Genomic DNA, 22,499 nt, shown 5'->3' with positions numbered 1-22,499 from the left:
TGCTTGGGTACGGTACAGATGACCAGTGTGACCACGCCCTAAGAGCTGGAGCTGAGGCGGTCGTAAGCCTCAGCTCCAGCAGTATTATGAATAACTCTTATCCTTCATAAAAATAAAAACAGATGAATTATTAAAAGAATTCTACGCCCCTACAGTGCGTGCAGATGAAGATACGAGCTAATCGGATCAATTGAAGTTTTTGAAACAGGGTGTAAACATGTTAAGGGGCTGTGAAAACATCTTCTTTGTATGGGTGTTTCAGCCAGCATCAGCATTCTTTTTTTCAACACCAGAGGTTGAAACTTGGGTGTGGCCTCCCCACCAGGCCATCAGCGCCCAGAGGGTTTAAATAATAAGACAATTAATGAAAAGTCTTTTTGTGAGACTGTAAAAAAGATTTTTCTTCAGGCTGTTTTCAAGGAGGAAACCAATTCTTGTTTAGGGCCAACATCTGTAGTGTTGAGCTGATCTTCAACTCAGATATTTGAGACTGATGCCAATAAAGGTTTCAATCCTAACTGCTGATATTTGTTGATTGACGATATTGTGGTGGATTTGAATCTTTTAGCTGAAAGGAATAATGACCTTATTTTGGCACAGATGCAACCATTTTTAAACATTATACAATGTCAATTAATTCTAGTGCAGAGTAGACCACTGTCTTCTGTAGGTGTGATTTTCTGCTTCATATTGTATGTGCAAGCAGTGCTGAGAGTTTTGGACACTCAAATATGCTGTAGGATAAAAAAAAAAATATGTGGAGTCGCAATTTCTCAATCATCCTAAGCATTCTTTTTCTACATTAAATGTTCTGTTAAATAATTTCTACCCGGTACTTAAAACACAGACTCAAACTGATATGTCTTGGACAGGCCATATCATATATGTCTGTTTGAAAATAAACCTTTTTCTATCATTTAACAGCTAAACATTAGACAATAACCAAGAAAATGATCTTCAAATTATTAAATTCTACAAAAACATTGTGACCACACAGGAGTAATACAGAAATGTCCCGACTCAAAAGTTGTAGAATATTTAATATAGAACAAAAAAGAAAATTCAGAATTTAAATTCCTTGACAGACGTGTTTTTTCTGTAATCATTTTGAAATGTCCATTTTCTTGAGCTGCTTTTTCCAAAAGTGTCTTGTTTTAACATTGGCTGCAGGTGGATTGGATTTAGCCCTGAAGTCTGGCAGATGTAGCAATACAAGATAGATTTGGATGTGAGAGCAGATCATGGTTGTGTGAGAATGAGGAGTGCATGCCTAAACCAGTTAGTGTTGGACACAGAGGGAGCAAGAAATAAGTGTGTATCACGGGTATGCTGATGGTATTTCAGGTGATCTTTGGCCTTTTTGGTCAAGGAGAGAGGGGGGCCCTGGGGCAGGGAAGTGGGTGGGGGGGGGGGGGGGTGATGGGAGGTGGAAGGTTCAGGGTGATGGGAGGATAGCTCCAGCTCCAGGCAGCCTTCCAAGTGTGGGGTATAATCTGACAGCACTCAGCCAAGACACATGCAGGGCTAAGACCAGGCACCCTACCAAGACTAGGGCCTGCGGGGACATCCTGGTGAGAGCTAAACCTCCAATGGGTCTGGAGCCGAGCCAGGAGCCACTCACACACACACACACACACACACACACACACACACACACACACACACACACACACACACACACACACACACACACACACACACACACACACACACACACACACACACACACAAAAATGCATAGTAAGGTCACACATGCGTGGTAAAGCTTCTCCTTCACACCCACACAGATGCATGATGCATGCAAACCAAAACAATAACACACATAGAGGGGGATGAACGGAGTAAGGAAGACAAAGAAAGCATGAGGAAATACAAGGCTGCAGTCTCAATGGGAGGTTTAGGAGCGTGTGTGTGTGTGTGTGTGTGTGTGTGTGTGTGTGTGTGTGTGTGTGTGTGTGTGTGTGTGTGTGTGTGTGTGTGTGTGTGTGTGTGTGTGTGTGTGTGTGTGTGTGTGTGTGTGTGTGTGTGTGTGTGTGTGTGTGTGTGTGTGTGTGTGTGTGTGTGTGTGTGTGTGTGTGTGTGTGTGTGTGTGTGTGTGTGTGTGTGTGTGTGTGTGTGTGTGTGTGTGCGCATTGGTGCATCGACGTCTCATTCAGTCAGACCTCCCAACTACACCTCGAGCTCATGTGAATGTAACGTTATAAATACTCGACTGACGTCTTTTTTTCACTTTCTCATTGACTAATTAAGCTGTCACCAATGCCGTGCAACTGGATGTCACTCTGAACAATTTGAAGAGCTCAAAAACTCTCATTGACTGACATTTTTTCCCCTTTTCTCTTCCTCTTTCTCTTCCTCTCACAGATTATGTTTATTTTGAGAACTCGTCCAGTAACCCACTGCTGATCAGGAGGATAGAGGAGTTGAACAAGGTGAGTGTGTCTGAGCTTGAATGAGTGTCCATGAATGGACGCATAGATACTAAACTACAATGATCTACATTTGAGACACTGGCAGCGTAAAGATTTTAATATTTGTTAAAGAGAGTTGTTTACTTTATTAGAATAATAACAGTAATACTGATCATAATAGACAATATTGGAAAAAAATGAGTTTTCATTTTTGAAAGTAGAAATTGGGTCTTTCAAAGAGTTCATCTTTGTCAGACTAAAAACATTTTTGTAACGTCACAGGTATGACTAATATGTTGCTCAGGATGATTTCGGGTAAATCTCAGCCTGCCGTCTCTCACACAGTGCAATGAAAGAAGCAGAAAAAGAGGCCCGTCTCTGTTGACTGGTTACAGGTGCCCGCTGTCTGTCCCCTGTCCCGGGCCTGTGCTGGATAATATGGAGGCTGTTTAATGTGATTGACAGAGAGTGCAGAGTTAGCCCTCTATTCTGCCTGTCACTGTCAGTCCTCCTGCGCCTCAGGGATCTGAGGGTTTCTCCTCCATAAGGTTGGAGATAAACAATGTGGGAACAATCCACAGCTGCTCAAAACTACAGAAAAACACAGGAAACACCTAAGAATTTTGCTGATTTAAGAATCTGCCGCCATCAAGTCTTTCAATGTTGATTACACTGCTGATGAATATTTTGTTTGGTCATAAAAGAAGAGGGTATAATGAACACAATTTCCTTAAGTACAAAGCAATGCTACCAGTGTTAGCATTTGGTATTTCTGCTCAAAACCGACCTCACTTGCTCAGTTTCCAGATTGCTCAGTACAAGCCATGGATGAACTTGGAGAACATTTTTCATCTTTGTTGCTCGACTGTCATCTTATTAGAGATCACCTTGATGCTCCCGTGTCATAGAAATGACACTTACCACTTCTTTGTTTAGTACACATATTCCCGTGTAATCAATCCTTGCCTTCTCCACTTCCTCTCTGAGACAGTATATCAGTATAGATCGATATATTTAAGTAAGTACCAAAGAAAGAGCGGAGGATGACAAAAAAACACGATCAAGAAGTTTGATCATGTGCATGGAGATCGCTCTGGTCTCACACGGGTCACCATCACAGGATATAAGTGTCATCACCCTCTCCCGCTCCTTCACAGTGAAGAATATTTCCTGCTGTGTTCTCCAATCAGCTCACCCTGACTTCATGCGGAAAATTGACTAGGGGGCTTGCAGTAAAAGCAGGGGTAAAGTGGGAGTGTAAATTAAGCTGCGTGTTCACACATAAAGCTCACCCTGAGTTTTGTGCATGTGTGAAATCACCAAAGGAAGGGTAGATTTTCCTACAAACATTTCCTTTATCTGTCAAGAAATATTGCTTCAGTTTGCAATTAAAAAAAAAAAAAAAAGGGATTGTGTTACTGCTGTGTTTGTCAGACATGGAAATTACATTTGAATGAATTCTTGAGTGTCAAAAGTCTGTTGTGCTAAATTGTCTAGAAAGTGAAGATTTACTTCATGCTGAATGTGTTTCTACTTTTTCTGCATCTCTCCATCCAGCTCGCTCTCACATTACATCTCACCAGTTGGATTCATGAGAGAGTTCCTAATCCAATATGCTCGGCCTATGATGAGATTATCAATGATGTGTGACACTTTAGAGAACCACAGTTTATCAATATTGCAGTTTAAACTCTATTATTCCATTTTCTTTGATGTTTGGGGGAGAGAGAGGAAAAAAAAGACTTCTAATCAATTTCCAAATGAGCCTCACTGCTTTTAAGTGCTCAGGTGTTTTTCATTTTGGCAGGTAGGATTCGATGAAACATTGTCATGCAGCTCTTAATTTAAAAGCAACATAATTATCAGCTAACCAGTGTAGTATTCCTAAAAAGAAAGAAAGGCTGCATAGGAAGCTCAGCTCTGTGAAAGCTGCAGCACTTCTTGTGATTTTAGGAGAATTGCCGTAGTCTCACACTGTGTTTTCAGCCCTAGTTAAGAACTATCATCTATGGGTTTTTTTTTCATCTGTGTGTGTGTGTGTGTGTGTGTAGGTGCTCTGTGTGTGGCACCACTTGTTGCCGTGGTAACGCCGATTGTCTCTGGTTTGCAGACAGCCAATGGGAACGTGGAGGCCAAAGTGGTGTGTTTTTACCGGCGCAGGGACATCTCCAGCACACTCATCGCCCTGGCAGACAAACATGCAAGTGAGTGACCGATCGAAACCAAGCAAACACAAAAAAACAAAAACAAGAACACGAAAATACACGACTTACTACGGTTCCTTGAGCAACACTCGACAGTTATTTTCCACTGCAAAGTTGTTTTGCCTTCACATCCAATCAAAGTAGATTTCCCAGAACTTGAAAACACAACGCTGTGTGTTATTTCCTTGATTGTGAGGCTTGTGTGCGCACCAGTGATGATAAAAAATTCTATTCAGTTTGTTCTCTGTTGCCGAGCCGAGAGAAACAGTCCAGACTGCAGTGCAGCCCCTCCTCTGATTGGCCTGGTTGCAGACAGCATTCGATCTGTTGAGCGCATCAATGTGACGACACCTGTGTCTGTGTCTGTCTTTGCATATGTGCATTTTTCTCCGTTAAAAGTGTGGGAGTGCGGCATGTACGTGCATGTGGTGCTTTTTCCAGAGCTGTTAGTGGAACAGCTGGTAGACTTTTGAAGGGGCTGTGCCTGAAGATTTACGGTGTGACCTGTTAATGTGTTGTACGAGGCATTAAAAGGCGTTCAAACAATGACTAACATAACGAAGATGGGAAATAAAAAAAGGAAAGAAGTAGAAGAGGGGGATACAGAAAGAAGTCGATGGTCAGTTAAAGGTAGTAAGTGCTAAAGGGAGAGAGTGAAAGGAGTTTAAATCAGTGCGTAGAATCCATACTAAAAGATACGTGCGCCCAAAATATTTCAGATTTTTAAAACCATTCGTACGCACACCTGCACACAATGTTCCCTTTTTATAAATCATGATCCACCTGGAAATGTGCACACTTCGATCAGCCCCCCCCATCAGACCTGCATGTCTCGGCCACCTCCACAGTGGTTGGCTGTAAACGATGCCTTCAGGGCACCGCTACAGTGCCTGAATTCAAAGAGTTAGGAAGCATAGAAGGAAAAGAGAAGGACATTTTCAGACTTCAGGATATTTGATTTCTCCACATTCCTCTCTATCACCTCCATATTCCTCCAATATTTTATACAATCTAAATGCATTGGAAATAAGTCGTGTATAGGTTGAATATGCTATGATTCTATACACAGGGCATTGATTGCTGGGCTCTGCTTCATCTTTCCTCTATCTCAGTTTTCTTAACTTTTATTCTCATGAATGTTTTTGGGTTATTTTATTTGATGCCACTTGAGGGGCTATCAAAAGGACGTATTGTTTTCTGCACAGGCTGTAAAGTCCTCTCAAACAACATTTGTATTCTGGGTTATGGAATAAATGATATGACTTGTCTTTTAGATTCAAAAAAGTTTAGTAAATTTTCAGAATTTTAGACACTATTGACTTGTCTAATATTGTTATTTGATTACTTTAACGATATTGGTTTCATTGGTAGCGAGATTGTAAACTCATCTACAGGCCAACCTGCCTCAGAGGAGGATATAGATTGTATTTGTATCTGATTTGTAATAACTGCATCTGTCATCTATAGGAAAACCTGTCTGTAGGCAGCATCTGTTCTCTCGTTTCCCATCTTCCGATTAATCTTTGTTGGAAAATACCACCACCCACTACCCACATGCTAGCTGTTAAATTAGTCATCCTTTCTGGCCACATTTTCCACTTAAAAAAAAAAAAAAAAAAAAAAAATCATTTTAAAATCAAAAAAGGAAGAAGATAACAATCCTGTGCTTGAGCTGAGCACCCACTCTAACAAATTGGACTTTAGGGGTAAAGTGTGCTGGGGGCTTGGGCATGGCTTCAGATTGCCTAGTGTGAGTGCGCCCTGACTCTGACTTAACCACAGAGTAGAGGGACAAAAGCTGGAAGGAAAGAGAACAGGGGGTTCAACATAAAATGTACAATTAAACTTGTTACCTATACATCAGCAAACACTTTCAACAATGTTCACTTCCAATAAGCCGACATGATTTAGCCCTGTGATCGTAACTTCTAACTAATTTACATTTCACCGTGTAAAGCTACCTGTGACTCTGATAACACTTTAGCGTGTACGCTGCAGGTGTAGCTGCTAAAGGTAAACAATCAGCGGCACATCTGCTCCGTTAACGATCTGTATATTTTGCCACGGCATTGACAAGCACTCAGATGAGGTGCGGGAATACACTCATTTCAAATCTGTGATTAAGCGTCTCCCTCGAGCGTCCTGCTGATGTATCTGTGACGGTGGCAGTGTCGCCTGTAACTAATCCATTTTGCACATGCAGGGGACCCACCGACTCTACATGCATGGTGGTCAGTTCTCTGACTACTGATGGTGATATCAAACAAATTTCTATTGGAGATTAGTCATGGAAATGAAAACAATGACGGTTTCGATTCGCATCACACAACACTGGCAGTGGCAGAATGACGTGCTTCAGGTAGCCTGACTGACATTGTAAGTTCTGGGATGTGACTACCTCACATGAACATTTCACAATTGTATTTATGATGGTAAAACAACATATTGTTCAGCCCTAATTTCAGCAATAATTAAATAGCATAGAGGATGTGATAACAGCGCTCAAATGCTCTGCCAAAGTTAATATCGGTGCTAAAACTAACAGTAAATAACATAAGTTCTGAATGTAGCCTACCTTGTTAATGTAGCACCAAAGCGTCACACTCCTACTCATTAGAACTGAGATGACAGGTTGTGCTCTTGCTCACTTTTTCATGGGTGTCTGGTTTGTGCACAAGCATGTGTGACGAGCAACCACTACAACTTTAAATTGTATAAAAAGAAACCTGTAAACGTAACCAAAATGGACCAAAGTCTTTAATGAAGCCAGCTAGGAGAGATGGTCAATTACTCAGTGTTTCTAGTGTTGCTAGGACACTACGGATGTTTGACTGGCATCCTTTCGTCTATGCCAGCAGAACCAACCACTAGACTTTGACAGGGTGTGGCACGCCGAGTGTTGGCTCTGGGGGTGCGAAGCATATATATGTGTGTCTTTGAATGTGCCTGTGTGTGAGAGTGTCCTTTTTGAGTGAGAGCAGATGTGTATGCATTAGCTTATGTGTCAGTGTATGTGTGTGTGAGGGGCCTGCGGGAGGGGGGGGGGGTGTATCCATCCCAGGAGGGGATTGTTTGTTCTGTTGGACCACACAGGATCAGTTTGTCACTGTGTGCGTCTCTTTTTCTAAAGGTCTGTGATTATTTTTAAACCTGCACATGCTGCTGTTAGATTTTTTTTAATGTTACAGCTCAAGCTGTTTAGAAACCGGACCTCTGATTTGTTGTTCTTTTGTTTCAACACATGCAGATAATACTAAAATTCTAACCATATGATAGCTGTAGCCGTCCATGGACATAATTCAGTGAAGTAATGTTTGCACGCTGGGCTGTACCTATACAGGCCTGTTGAGTTTTGAATGAGCTCCGCCAGCTGCAGCCTGGGTACGGGGGCTTCCAGATATTTCCAACATGCCAGGGACTGGCTGTGCACCGCATGAGTGTGGGCTGTATCCCGTGTGTCGCTGCAGCCGCACTGCATGTGTCTTTTTCTCAGTGTTTGAGTGTTCTGGTTTTATTTTCGACGTCTTATATTCTCCTGGTGAACTTCACTTTTTTAGCCCTGGGTCCTGTCACGGGAGATGTCTGAAGGGGGTGTGTGTTTGATTCGGTTTCATTTTGGATTAACGGAGAATGGAAGGCAAGTGTGTGTGCGTGTGTGTGTGAGAGCCCTTGTGTCTTAATGTGCGTCTGCTGTGAGTCATTGATCAAATATTTTGCTTGCAGAGATTCTGAGCACTCCCTCAATGGGGCCTCAAACTCCAGCATTAGCCCCTCCCCTGTGAGTCGAGCAGCCCCCTGAGTGGTCAGCTTCTGTGGCGGACTTGGCATACTACCTCCCCGGCCCCTCCCTTCAGACGTTTGAATTTGCCATGACTCAAACCTTTTTCTATTTTTGAGCTCCGAGCTCTAATAAACAATAGGCAGCAATGTTGCCAGTTCGGTGGTGCACTTAAGTATAACCAGTATAATAATAAGAGTTAAACTGGTCGTGGGTTAGGAAGTGAAGTGTATTGTAGCGTCATGTTTTGGCTCATAAATGGGTCATAAACTTCTCTTCTAAGCCCTTTCTGGATGCTTTATGACCCATCTCTACAGGATTTGATCCATTTGTTGAGGATGTATTTTTGCATTGCGGCCTGCAGAGCTTCATAAACGAGTGTTATCAGCAGTAAGTAAAGGCCACTTCCTCGCTTAGTGTTGACACAGTTTTGCTCCTACACACCAAGAATTCACGTTGTTGGTAACAACAGAAGGCAGCTTATTAATCCAATTAGTTTTAATAGCCCTATTCATATTGCCTGTTCAAAGCTCAATATTTAACCCTCTTTGTCAACAAAGATGTAATGGAGAGACCAAGTCGTCCCACCTCTGTGCCGCCATCGAAGGCATCACAGGGGCGTGACGGGATCACAGAAAGACAGCGGAGCCAGCTGAGGAGAACTGTGCTGTGTGAGTGTGTGTGGACCCCCCGCTGTTTCTTGACACATTATGTTACACCTATCAGGGTACAGTGTGATATCACAGACTGGGACATCAATATTCCGTGGTTAGGGAATCAATATGAATGTGCAAACGCTGAGCTTGGTTACGTCGCTGTTTTGCAATCGCAGTCTTAAAAGGGGCTAATGCAGTGTCATTTATTGTGATGTTTGTCAGGTAAGAAGGGGAATTATGCTTAAGATGTTGTTGTTTGCATAGAACACAGAAATAAAGCTAACAATCTCTTTATCTGCATACACTATTATCCATCATGGCTTCTGTGAAAGAGGAAGAAAGGCCAAATGACCTCAAGTACTGTAAAAGGAAGTTAATGACAACTCAGACTGCAGTCTCCGGATATTCTTTGTTCCCTGAAATCAACAGACGGTTACTGTTACTTACCTAAAATTCACATTCTTCACACTAATTTCAAGTTCCGGGTCTGTTTGTTTTGAAGTAGAGGAGACCTCTGCAGGTCATTTGGCTCATGGCAGAAAGCCTGTGACCCCTTCACCCTGAAGGAATCCTAATCCCAAAACAAACTGAGTTCCTAGAAACAAGCTGAGCTAATGTTGGAGGCAGCTCAGCACGCAGCTCCTGACATGCTGTGTCAGTTGAAGAACGTCAGAGACACTGATTCTTTCGTCTTCTTTTTTTTTTTTTTTTAACCTTAAAACTATGTTATCATTGCTCCTTGTTGACCTTACTGTGACAAAAAGAGAGTACTGCAGTGCATGTTTACAAACTACACAAGAAAACAGTCTGATTTCATCAGGCCAGGGTCATTAGCAGGATTTTTTTTTAACTTAACTAATCTTAAAGAATAATGCAATCACTTCATATCTTTAAAAAAAAAAAAAAAAAACATCAGGAGAATATTAAGCACCGATGTCATCTAGCCCTACTCTGTTCACTCCTTTGAGCACTTCAGGAGACCAGATCCTTATTTGTCACGTTGACAACATAGAAAAACACACTAAACATGATCAGCATTACAGGGCTATGTTGTTGTTGTTATTGTTGTAGTTGTAGTTGTAGTGTTTTGTTTTCTCATGACTGTGCTGCTCGTGTTCTTGGGTTAGTTTGGAATTTGCTGCAGATGGAAAAAAAAAAGTCCACCCTTGCACTCAGTATGAATGACACTAAAATGGAGCTGACATTTCTTTAAACATGCAGACATGTCATCTGGCCAGCATAGACCAAACATAAATCTCAAACTTGATAATGTGATGATGTTTCTGATATGACTATTGTTACTTCGATACATTTTAGTATTTACAAAAGTGGGGGCAAAGTGTTCGTAATTGACAGGACGTTAAGGTAAATTCAGTGCATGTAACATTGCCAAAAGCAGTCTTTTGAGATGATGTCATCTGACATCACAGTACTGATTTTATATTGAAACATCTCCACAGTTTAGCAGCTAAAACAAGCTGACAGATATTTTCCTTTGTCGTGTTTTTGGACGCACTTTATAGCCGTCTCCTTCCACCAGCGCCTAAACACACTCCTTGTCATAGAGGTGTAGTCAGTTTGTTAAGGTAATAACCCTCTGCTGTGCTCTCCTCACCCCCTCCTCTCGCCCTCAGGCCGATCTCTCCTCTCCTCTCTCCTCTCCCTCCCCTCGCGGTCTCTCAGTCCGGTAAGGCGACCCATTCATCAATAATTGATAATTGGCTGCGACAGGTGAGATGGAGAGGCAATTTGTAGAGAGTATGGTGCGGGTGCGCTGCCAGAAGATTGGCTCGAAGGAGGAGAAGGAGAAGGAGGAGGACTGAGGTTGGGGAGTTGAGTTGCTACTCGAGGTCGCACAGCCAGGGGGGCAGCTTGAAGGGGGCCGGCCCCTCTGATGGACTGCCCACAGAACCAGGCTGCTGTGTGTGCAAATCCATGGATATGTGCACACAGGTGCAGAGCAACACATGTGCACACGAGCACACATCCCCACATAGACTCAGGTTGGAGCTGAGTCAAGTCTATTTATAAATAACCTAAAGTCAGACACAACACCTTTAATGCATCTCGCCTCAATTTGTGCAAAGAAAACCTCAACAAAAAACTGAAAGGTTCACTTTCAAAAGATAGAAAACACACGCAAAGATTTTGTACATGCAGGGTGGAGAGAACAAACAATATTCATTTTTTTTCCCTGCTACACAGAAGAGAATCAAAACTCTTTGACTCCATTCTTGCTCTTCAAACACTTTATCATGTCTACATATGTCTTATTTAATGCAGGAGTGCCTCCTTCTGCACATCCAGAGGTTCATATATATTTTCTGGGCTTGCTCTGAGTATTGCACATTTCCTGCATTGTTTTACATCAGGAAACAAACTGTGTGCACTGCTTATATATAGACCACTTATAACAGTTTTATGAAACCTAATATTGGACTTACTTAGCTATAAATGTCGGGAGGGTAAAGAGGTATCCACGGACAACAACACTGCCTGCTTGTTTACAAGAAATCCCATTATCTCGATTGTCTCATTTCTTGTAAAATCTCTGATAAAGGATGTCTCTTAAAGGCGTTAAATTCACCAGTGTTGCTCGACAATGTGCCAAGCAGCGTTCAGACATAGGCCGTCAATTTTTTCAGGAGCTCCTCTATCTCTGTTAAAAAAAAAAAAAACAAGCTTCAAATTGGTTTCAATGTATTTTTCTTGAAGTTAGTTTTCTTTTATTTAATGATTCAAACTGATCTGCTCTCAAAAGTTGGTCTTTAAAAACGAGTGTTTTAGTACTTGAAATAAGTCTGGGTCTCAAGATCAATTTTTGAAGGTCTCGTCTCGGAAACTAAAGGATTTTTACTCGGTCTCAGAATTGGTGAGTGATATTTTTTTTTTGGTGTTATTTAAGGTCGTGGTCTACTTGACTTAGTCTCGTCCTGCTTTGGTCTTGGTCTTGACTCAGTCTCGATACCTACGGTAAATGTCTTGGACTCAGCACACTCTCGGTCTCGGATATGTCTTGGTCTCTGTTAGTGTGGTCTTGACTACAACACTATTAAAAACCCTGGTTCAGAGAAGGTGTTTTCTGTTCAATATGAAGGCAGCATCCTCAGTTTGTTTTATTTGTTTCTATCAAGCTCAACATTCATACTCTCTTAATATACTTCTGTCATTACTAATGTCGCTGTCAGTCTGACATTAAACATATTCAGCATACACACTGTTTAAACTTAGGGCATTGTTGTTTTAACTTTATAATTTAACCATATGAAATATTTGTAAATTAATGGAGGTCTAAATCTAAAGTTATGAAAGGAGCAAACTAGGTTAAAATCTGAAATTTGCCACCCTTCAGCGCACAGCACCCTAAGCCTCATCCATAAACGTCTGAGACACTCTGATTCATTTAGAGGTCTTTCCTTTTCTTTTTTATTATTATTTTGGCCTTTTTTTTTTAGCCTTTTTTTTTTGACAGGGCAGGTAGAGAGAGATGACGTGTGCTACTGCCCTCATAGCCAGGTCACCTTTGTGAAAGAGACCTTGATCTCAATGGGTCAAGTACATGGTTAAAAAAAAAAAAAAAAGAGAGAGACAGGAATAGTGGGGGAGAGAGTTGGCCAAGACATGCAGCAAACTGCGTCAGGACTGAAAGTCAAACTTGCAACCATTGCAACAATGTCTTTAGCCTCTGAACACGGGAGGCCGGCTCTACCAGCTGAGCTACAGCAGCGCCTGGTATTTAGGGTGTGTTTGTGTTGCAGAGAAGGATGCTTCTGTAGGGGATACATATAAAAATAAAAAAATCTAACACTTCAGGACATTTTTAAATTTGGCTTGTAAAGTCTACAGTTTTTGCAGAGTGAGATTGAAATTAATTGACAAAATACAAGTCGGCCCCGGCTCTTCTCCACTATTGATTCAATTTGTCGACTTTCAGGGGTCAGCTCTTTGACCAACTCTTATCTCGCAGTGAGCCTCGCCTGGGGCACTTAAAAAACATCCACAGAAAGTGAAAGTTTTTACCAGTAATTAATAAACACAACTTTTGCATTTTACATTTGATTCAATTTTGCAGCATTATAGATTCACACGCGAATGCAGAGCCTTGTAGAGAAGACATGACGATCATTATGAGCCGTCTGGCTGGACGACCGCTGGAACGAACTGTAAATATGGGAAGTGAAATGTAAAACACGTGTGCATGCACAGAATGTAATATTTAACACGCGTTTTCAGTCGTGTAACACTTTGGACACCTTTCAAACACACAGTTAATATCTGCGTCTCACCTTCCCACAACTCTCCACCTTATTTCCTGTCCCATTTCATCTTGTTATTATTCCTTTTATTAATAATCTCGACCATATTGGGCTGCTTTTACATGGCAGAAGATGGAGTGAGGCTCATGCTGTGCGTGTGTGTGTGTGCGTGTGTGTGTGTGTGTGTGTGTGTGTGTGTGTGTTTGTGTCTGCTGGGTGCTGAGTGCCCGGCAGAGTGAGGGAGTGAAGGAGTACTTATTGATTTTGGCCACACATCTCTTCTCCTGAAAATCCCTTGATTGCTTTTGTTCTGCTCCCCGTCTCCCTCTTTCTGTCTCGCTTCCTCTAATGAAACTCCAAATGAATTGGAGCACGTACTGACTGCTCTCTTTCTCTCTCTCTCTCTCTCTCTCTCTCCTCCCTTCCCTTCTTCTCCTCTTCCTCTCTCTGTCTCTCTCTCTCCCGGTTGATTTCTCTATTGCTCCCCTTCCTCCTCTCTCCCTCTCTTTATCGCCGCGTCCTCATGTCTCTCTCTCTCTTCATCTTTTGCTCCCTTCGCTCTTTATCACTCTCGTCACACTTTGTCCCTCTGTGATCGTCTCGCCTATTTTATCTGTCCCTCCGTTTTATCTCTTTTCCTGTCCATCTCACCTCCTCTCTCTCCTTCATTCCCTCCACCCTCCTCATCCACATATGAGGAAGGGCTTGTGCAGAGGAGATGTTTCTACCAGCAGCAGCTCAATCTATTCTTGCAGAATGACGCAGACACATGATCGGCTCAAATGGGGCTGATGGGCCTTCAACAGTCACTCTGTCTGTTTATTTCTGCTCTGCTGCTGGAGGACTGTTTATCTCCCTGTGATTTCTGATTCTTGTTTCCTTCCTTGACTTGGTCTGTTTTAGTGTGTGCCATATAGAGCTCGTAAAATACAAAATAGTCCAGTCTTCTATAAAATGCCAATCTGCAAGTGAAACCCTGATGTGTCTGGACATTTTCAAAACTTAAAGAGAAATGTCAAAATACAGCTATGCTGCATCTCAGCGGTTTATTCAGTATGCACGTCTTCATTTGTTGTTTTTTATTTTCCAAACACACATTTGTTAAAAGTAAAAATCAATTATTCTGAATATTTGTAGGAAACATTTAAATGCTTGGACTGAACCATCTTCATCAAAGAGGAAGTAAATAAAAAACGGTCATGACAAAAAAAAGTTAATAAGTAGAAAATAAATTCTTCATGAGTATGATTTGATAACGTTTTGCTTGTTTGTGAATAATATTCTGAGCTGGTCATAGATTCCTATGTTGGAATGCAATCCACATCCAGCTCTTGGTCCCTTCTAAACCCTTTCACCAGTTATTTGCTCAATCATATTTGTATGGTTCCCCGCTGACGAATGAAATACAAAAGGCCTAAAATAACCTCCTGGCAGAAAACAGCATCAAATCATTCAAGTGTTTAGACTGAAATGAAATAGCTAGATAGATAAATACTTTATTCATCCCCTGGGGGAAATTCAGGAGTGTCCCAAAGCTCACAAGTTAGAAAAAATAGAACAAACAGAGAAAACAAAACATCAATATTAATTTAAAAACTGCATGGATATTAACAGATAATCAAAATATGATAAACATTGCAGCCTGTCATCAAAAATAATTGCTACAAAAAAGTTTATCTTTACAAGGAAAAAATGTCCATGTCCATGTTTGTGTGAAGTATTTGCTATTAATAAGACACTCGTATTACTGTTTAGTCAATATTACTGCATGTTTGTGAGCTGTATCAGGTCCAACATTTAATTGGTTCTAACTCTGCGCATTCCTTCCAACGAGTTCTGCAAAAAAGAAAACTGAAATCCTTTCCGACAGCCCCTCCTTGGTTATGATAATAAAATCAATCATGCCATAGCTCTCTGAAACACAACACTGAAGCTGATGAGTCTGCTGTGAAACCAAATGAGCTCGATCAACAATTAAAAACCGGAATGCATCACTAATGCTAATGCTCACCTACTCATCTGAGAGATACCGAGCAGAACACAAATGATGTATTTTATTTGACCAATTGAAGTTTCTGTCTACTAACTTTTTTTTTTACTTGTGAGGCAAATTGGTTTCATTGGGCGTACAGTGGGAAAAAATAAATAAATCTTAATTAAAATGTATTTTTCAGCACATGATGGTTTTGGCCATATCGATTTTCTGATCACAGCCCTAGAAGTCACAGATTTGCCATTTTCCTGTTTTCCTTGGATTGCTTTTTTTTTTTTTTTTTTTAACACCCCACCCATGTTCTTAAAAAGTTTTCACGCAAGAAATACAAGAGCGTTATGATATCTGTTGAAAGACATTTGTTTGTCATTGAAATGATGGAGAGTGGGAGAAACTGTGATATCAACGTTGTGGTAGAAAACCAAAAAGTGAAACAGAAAACGTCATAGTGATAATATTTTATTAATATTTCAGTTCTCGTGTCGACATCTTCATTGAGATTTTATGTAAAATATAAAAAAAGAAAAACTGCATTTGTATGAACTAATGTCCTGTGGGACGCCATTGTTCCGACTCATCAAGTACTCATTCTTGTGCTGTATACTCGCTCGCTGTGCACCTGAGACTGTTTTTGGATGCAGCCGATGTATTCGAAATTCCCCCCACACACCCCTGTGTTCCCTGAGGACGTCATTGTTCCACCTCGTCTGATGTGTGTATATTTGACCTTTGCCCTTCGTTTTTTACCTCCCCTTGCCCCCAGGAGAGCTGGAGGAGGAGATGGAGAATCCAGAGATGGCAGACCTCCCTGAGAAACAGAAACACCAGCTCAGGCACAGAGAGCTCTTCCTGTCCCGACAACTGGAGTCTTTACCTGCCACACACATCAGGTATACTACCGTACATCATCCATGTGTCTCATACCAATTCATGAGCATTTTCAGTTTTTTCATATATTCACTTCATTCAAAATGCAATGGAATTAAAATCCAAGTAAAGAAAGGATCTCTGATTAAAAAAAGTATGATTTAAGAAGGGGCAGCATAATTATCATCATACTGAAATGTAAAAATACTTTCTGTGCGTTCACAATTTTAGCATCACTTTTGTTTTGATATTGCAGCAATTTTCTCAGTAAATCAGCAGACGAGCAGCTGGTGAATGTGTTCACAGTGCAGCCAAACTAACACATTGTTTTTAATAAAGAAGTAAGTCAATAACAAATCTACTGCAATGTCATTTCATGCTGGCTGCCTTGTAAGGAGCTTTCCTCACACACAGAAAAGTGTGTCATCTTGTTGAGGAATTTGAGGCGTTGCAGTCTGTACAGTAGCTCCTCTTATAACACCTCACTGAGGCCGGGATTGAGAATTTTGAAATCAGGGACAATTCACCAACAATAATTTGTAAAAGCGTTTGTCGTCTTCTCTTTGAAAGTCTTCAAACAGTGATAATGTTGCTCTCATAGCTCACTATGGTGACGGCAACATTTTCACTTTAATTTGACCTTTCACAAACACCACTTGTTTTATCGGTTTTTCACCTCGAGCCAATGGGAGGGGAAAGAGGGGAGTCACGTTCATATACTGTGACTGGAGTCAGTTCATTGACTGTCTGCCCACGGCCGCTACGATATCCACGCACATAACTAAACAGCTTCATAATGTTTTCTGTTTGTCAGTGTGTTGTTCTCCGTGTTACATTGATATAAAGACAAATATTCTCATTATAGCATCGTACAGCGAACTCTGTTGGTCCGTCCGCTACTTCCTAGTCTTCTTATTTTTTTTGCGCCCGGTTCGGGAGACCCCCCCCCCCCCATCTTACAGGGGTAGTCTCCCGCTGTGAGGAGCATATGTGAACATCCAGCTCTCCGGAGCAGTCCTCCTGAAATGATCTGGATATTTTCAGGAGTGCATGTGTGAAAACGGCTTTAGATATTGTTCTGCTTGATTACATGCTGCATTGTCTCCACTATCCTCAATATGATAATCATCCAAATTTGATATTAGATTGCATTTTTTCCCAGTTGATTTACACATGTGGCTTGATTCTAAATATTGATTTAGATCTGTGGGATTTTCTCATTTTTACCTAGGAGCATTCTTGGAACATGTTTACTCAGTTTGCCTGATTGAGTTTATTCAAAGTATGTATTGTGTTGTAAATTTGAGGGAATGTAAGTATTATTATCTTTAGCCATTAAAATGCCCTGAATGATGACTGCCTACCTCAAAGTGAAGGCAAAGTACTATTTGTCAATGCTTTACATGGAGCTCTAATTCAGCTGTTTGTCTACTTCAACACATTGTTTCTGTTTTAAATCATGACTTACTTATTTTAAAGGCTGTCTAAAGTTTAAAAAAAAAAAAAAAAAAAGAGGCAAATCCGTTATTCTCTCAGTTCAGCACTCATGGTTGTAAAAGCTGCAGTCATCCTCAGACTTGTTTTTGGAGGATGATTGAGATGTGATCATGAATTGATTTCTTCACTCCCAGTATCTGCTGCTTGTAAACCGTCTGCTGTCTGTCGAGCCAAACAAACTAAAAGAATCCTGTCATATGCCGTGCGCACGTTGAACGCTAAATGCCAACACAATGCTTGATTCTACATATAGGATATCATTTACCTTTGCTAAATCAGTAATCTCCAGACAACCTGTCTAATCACTACCATATTATTACTTTGACATTTCTACAGAGAGGCAGGAATTGCAAACTGGTTTCTGCACAAATTAAAAAAAAAACACTCAATTTTTTTTTCCGAGCGAGAATGTAGACGTTATTATGATTTCTGACTGAGCAAGGTTACACCAGTGTTTGAGTTTTAAAAGACGGCCAAATTGTGTCTGCTTCAGGCGGGGAGAGGTTTGTCTAATTATCTGGTAAATAATTTGAATTCAGACGGTAGCATGGGAAGAGGATGAGTGTCAACACGCTGAACCGTGATTCAACAAATAACAGGCTATGCCAGCTGGAGCCAAATCAATATTGTAGTTGCAGATTCTGAGATGCATCCTACATCAAAGTAGTTTCTGAGACAGCTTGGAGAATTGTAGCGGCCTTCATCTGGTACTTATGTAACGTGCTTTCCCCTGGACTTCAAGTCTTGTTGGTTGTTCTGTGTTTCTCTTGTTAACTATTTGCTCTTCTCCCTCCTCCTTATCGTCTCCGTCCTGTCTTTCGATCTTTAACTTTTGGTTATGACTCCTTCACCCTTTTCCTTTTCCCCGCTCCTTCCTCACTCCCTCTTCGTCGAAATCCTCGCTGGACTCCAGGGGGAAGTGCTGCGTGACGCTGCTGAACGAGACAGAAGCCCTGAAGTCGTACCTGGACAGAGAGGTACGTACACCAGCCTAAGAACACGACGGGGTCTTCTTGACTGTGACTAGGTGCGTTAGATTTCAGGATTATCTCAGAACGAGTGTGTGTGGAAGACTTACGAGTTAAGAGATTCTTGTTTCCAGATGAATAATTCAACGTGTTGACCCAGAATGTTCTTTTCACATACAGTAATGAGGAGACGAGAGACTAGCAGAGGGGAAAGTACACGCTCACACACACATACACGTGTGTGTGTGTGTATACATGCAGACGCGGATACACTCTCTCTCTCTCTCTCTCTCCTCGCTTCCTGTTTCTTTCATTCCCATCCTCACGCCTTCCTGTCTTTTCTTTATTTCCCAGGATGCCTTCTTCTACTCGCTGGTGTACGACCCTCAGCAGAAGACTCTGCTGGCTGATAAGGGGGAGATCCGAGTCGGGAACAAGTTTCAGGCCGACATCACTGACCTCCTGAATGAAGGTACGTCATACTTAAGTCTAATGTTAATGGGTAATGGTTTTTTTTTTTCCAGAGAAACATTTTTACAAGGCAGACCGAACCATAATGAACTACTCAGTCTTTATTGTTTGAATTATTATTCTATTCTCAGGAGCATTGCATGAACTTTCAGTATCCTTTCATGCCCAGAACCACAAATTATTTTCTGATGTTTTTTTTATTTTTATTTTTTTACAACATAATTCATTTTAAGTACATCATGATGTGTGCTTAGTTAAGTGTGGTTACTCTGACAAGGTTTACAAATTGAGTGAAAACCATTTGGATGAGAAGTGGTTCTGGTTGCATTTCATGTAACTGAGTAATGACATAAACATGAAGTAGAGAAAAAAATCTACCAAATATGAAGTATTGATTTAACTTTAAGGATACTGGAGGTTTTAGCAGTGTGATTCATTGAATCTTTTTTTTAATTGTTTGCAGGATGTTCTTTGAAAAAGAACAACTTTGAATTATATCTTATCTTTGTTTACTAATCTAATCTAGTATTTATAGGTCGATGTTCGTATATAGTCGAGGTTGTGCTCTGCTTTCTGTTTAAATCACAGTTGTAGTTCGGAGTAGTATTGACCACCACGTTTCAGACAGCAAGCAATCAGTTCTCAAATTTAAAACACAATTTTTAACACTTACTATGTCACAAAAGCCAATCAGCATTGAGACTTTCTGACTCCCTGGAATGCACCGATTGACCTCCACTCAGCACACTTAACATTTTCAGAAGCTGAAGTGAGCCAGAGTGAAGCCTCTGTGTAATTTACTATTTACAGTTAAACCAAGACTCACCAGAAACAGATGAACAGGCGGTCCTTTAAGGGGGTGTATTGAATAAACTTACTTTGCAGGCTAATCTTGAGGTGTGAACTTTGTTTTGCTTTAAAACTGAAAACTAATTTCTTAAGTGGCTAATTGGACAGTAAACAATGCAGCGCACAGTAATGAAAGTCAAGGCTGGAAGTCCTTTGACGCTAACCGCTAGTGTTGTAGGCAAGACCACACTAACCGAGACCAAGACAAACCCGAGACCAGAGTGCTCCGAGACCAAGATAAGACCAAGACATTTAGGGATCGAGTCAAGACCAAGACCCAAGGCAGGGTGAGACAGAGACGAGACCAAACCATAAATATCACAGAATAATCATCATCTTGTGTGCAGGGTTTGGCTTCACTAGAATGTCAGAGAAGTTAGCTGCTTTCCCCCAGAGACATATATAATCTTCAGACGATCGCTGATGGGTTCTGAGTTTGAAGCTTACCTGAAACTTGCTTCATTGGCAACTGCCAAGTTCACATTTTGATTCCATTTCCTTCTACAGAAATAAAATCTCCTATTCCCTCCTTATTCTGGATAACATGTACGACTGCATACAGGCAGTAATTTAAACACCTCAATACACTGCATGAGTATCTATTATTATGAAATGTAAGTCCATATTGTTGGCCTGGCTGTAGTTTCTGTGTTTACTGAGGTCACTTGGCACTCTTGCTGTCACATCTGTTCAAAACAACAATGGTTGCGTCATTTCCAAGCTGCTTCTCCTAATTCTGTATGTTTTTCACGCTTACCTCAGTATGTTAATATTTAACCCTGTTAATGTAGTTTGGACATTGTACCACAGCAGTAGTATGAGGACCTGTGCACATTTCCAATAACATAGAATCAAGAACTATTTTGCATCATCATCAGTGTGAAAGATATTTGGTCTGCCAGGATTTTGTGCAGTTACTCACTATTTTTAAACGTTGTATGTTTGTCTGCCAGTTTAAAGGGTTTCATTATGTTGCCAGCATTTTATTCTTAGCAGGTGGGAAAACCTCTGAGTTTGCAATTAGGGCACCATGGGACTCTAAACTCTCTAATTAAACTCATGTTAATGGAGTTCTGTTACATGTGTTAGAAGCTCAGGCCGGTTGGCTGGTTTCTTGCAGGCTGGCAGTTTGACAGACACCCAGCTATTCATCTCTGGGATTCATTAGAGCTTCTCATGAGGTAGTTGTGTTCAGGAAGGAAAAACCAGGAAGACAAATCGAGTTTGATTTCGGATTCTTCCATGTAGTTTTAATGCATGTAGTCAATAAGGAGCAAAGGAGGACTTGAATATTAACTGAGTCTGTGTCTGTGGGCTTTCTTTGTCGACGTAGGTGAGAATGATGAGCGAGACCTGGAGAAACTCGAGGAGAAGATCTGGGACCCGAATAGTTTACTGACGGAGAAACAGATTGACCAATTCTTAGTGGTCGCACGGTAAGTCACAACACAAGTGCAAATCTATACAAACCATGAGAAATAGAAAACATTCATTAGAGTCCCCGTTGTTTAATTTGCATCTTCAGGGTAAGAAATGGTTAACTAAGAAACTTACTACAGTAACTACAAATAAATACAAGAAATGGTCAGAAAATCTGTTTTTAGGCTTGTATGGACAAAGCAAAGAGATGTTTGCCCCAGTTTTTAATCTTCATTCTAAGCTAAACTAACTAGCTCATACCTCCATAGTTATTTAATTTATATCTAGAGTTTCTATCTTTCCATTTCTAGAAGTCTTGAGGAAGATTTGAGCTTTTTTTTCCCCTTCTGGGGTCCAGATGACTCACAGTTTCATAAAGATTCAGATTCAGATCACCTCAAGCAGCAGCTTGCAAAACAGGATGCAATGACAGCGATCAACCATATGAGGGCAAATGTCTTCGTCATAGTACGTCCGCTAAAGCTCTTTGTTTTTCTCTTCTCCTTAAGTAGTCCTGCTGTTTTCTGGTCAACCAAAAAGGATCTTAGTCTTTAACAAAACAAACTCTTTCTGTACGGATGCTTTCCATAATGTTGTCACACATGGAGAACATAGATTTGAGCTGGTCAGAGTTTAAGAACTCCCTCTTAAAGTGGACGTATTTTGATGGGACACGGTTACCTGTGAGGATTACAGAGCAGCACATTTTCTCAGCTGTCATCTGAGGAGATGTGCAGAAACAATTCTGAAACCTTTTTGTCCATGTTTAAAGACACTTTAACTCTCTACATTAAGGCCAACCAACATTGATTCTCAAGTCTTTTAAACTACATCAGACTTCTTTTTCCAAACATTTAGCTAAACTCAGTTCTCAGCAGTTTGCTTTTCATTTTGTGCTAATTGGCTGGAGTTGTATCATTTGCTTTGCATAACTACATTAATAAATATTTTAGCATAAAGCAGTGGATTTATGATCTATCTCATTAGTTCTTCAACTTTTTGCAAGTAATTTGTTTAGACTGTATATAACACTTCACTGATCACCGAATCTAGATGTTAACATTGAACCTAAAGGTTATTTTTTGCTTTCTATATCATTTTTGTGCTTGTTTTGCATCGTGTGTGTGTGT

At 40.8% G+C, this 22,499-nt stretch overlaps 1 protein-coding gene across 2 annotated transcripts in view; it reads left to right on the top strand.

Annotated features, from left to right (window-relative positions):
- mta1 (metastasis associated 1) overlaps positions 1-22,499 on the top strand; it is a 47,233-nt gene that overhangs the window by 13,929 nt on the left and 10,805 nt on the right. For both annotated transcript variants that reach the window (XM_065966431.1, XM_065966430.1), the window contains exons 2-7: positions 2,365-2,432; positions 4,522-4,615; positions 16,062-16,188; positions 18,576-18,639; positions 18,985-19,102; positions 21,284-21,386. In XM_065966431.1, the coding sequence (XP_065822503.1) occupies positions 2,365-2,432; positions 4,522-4,615; positions 16,062-16,188; positions 18,576-18,639; positions 18,985-19,102; positions 21,284-21,386 (574 nt within the window). The remainder of the gene's footprint in view (positions 1-2,364; positions 2,433-4,521; positions 4,616-16,061; positions 16,189-18,575; positions 18,640-18,984; positions 19,103-21,283; positions 21,387-22,499) is intronic.

Source organism: Labrus bergylta, chromosome 18, assembly GCF_963930695.1.
Source record: "Labrus bergylta chromosome 18, fLabBer1.1, whole genome shotgun sequence".
NCBI lineage: Eukaryota > Metazoa > Chordata > Actinopteri > Labriformes > Labridae > Labrus > Labrus bergylta.
Note: the sequence above shows the minus strand (reverse complement) of the source record. Positions and strands in the feature narration are given on the sequence as shown.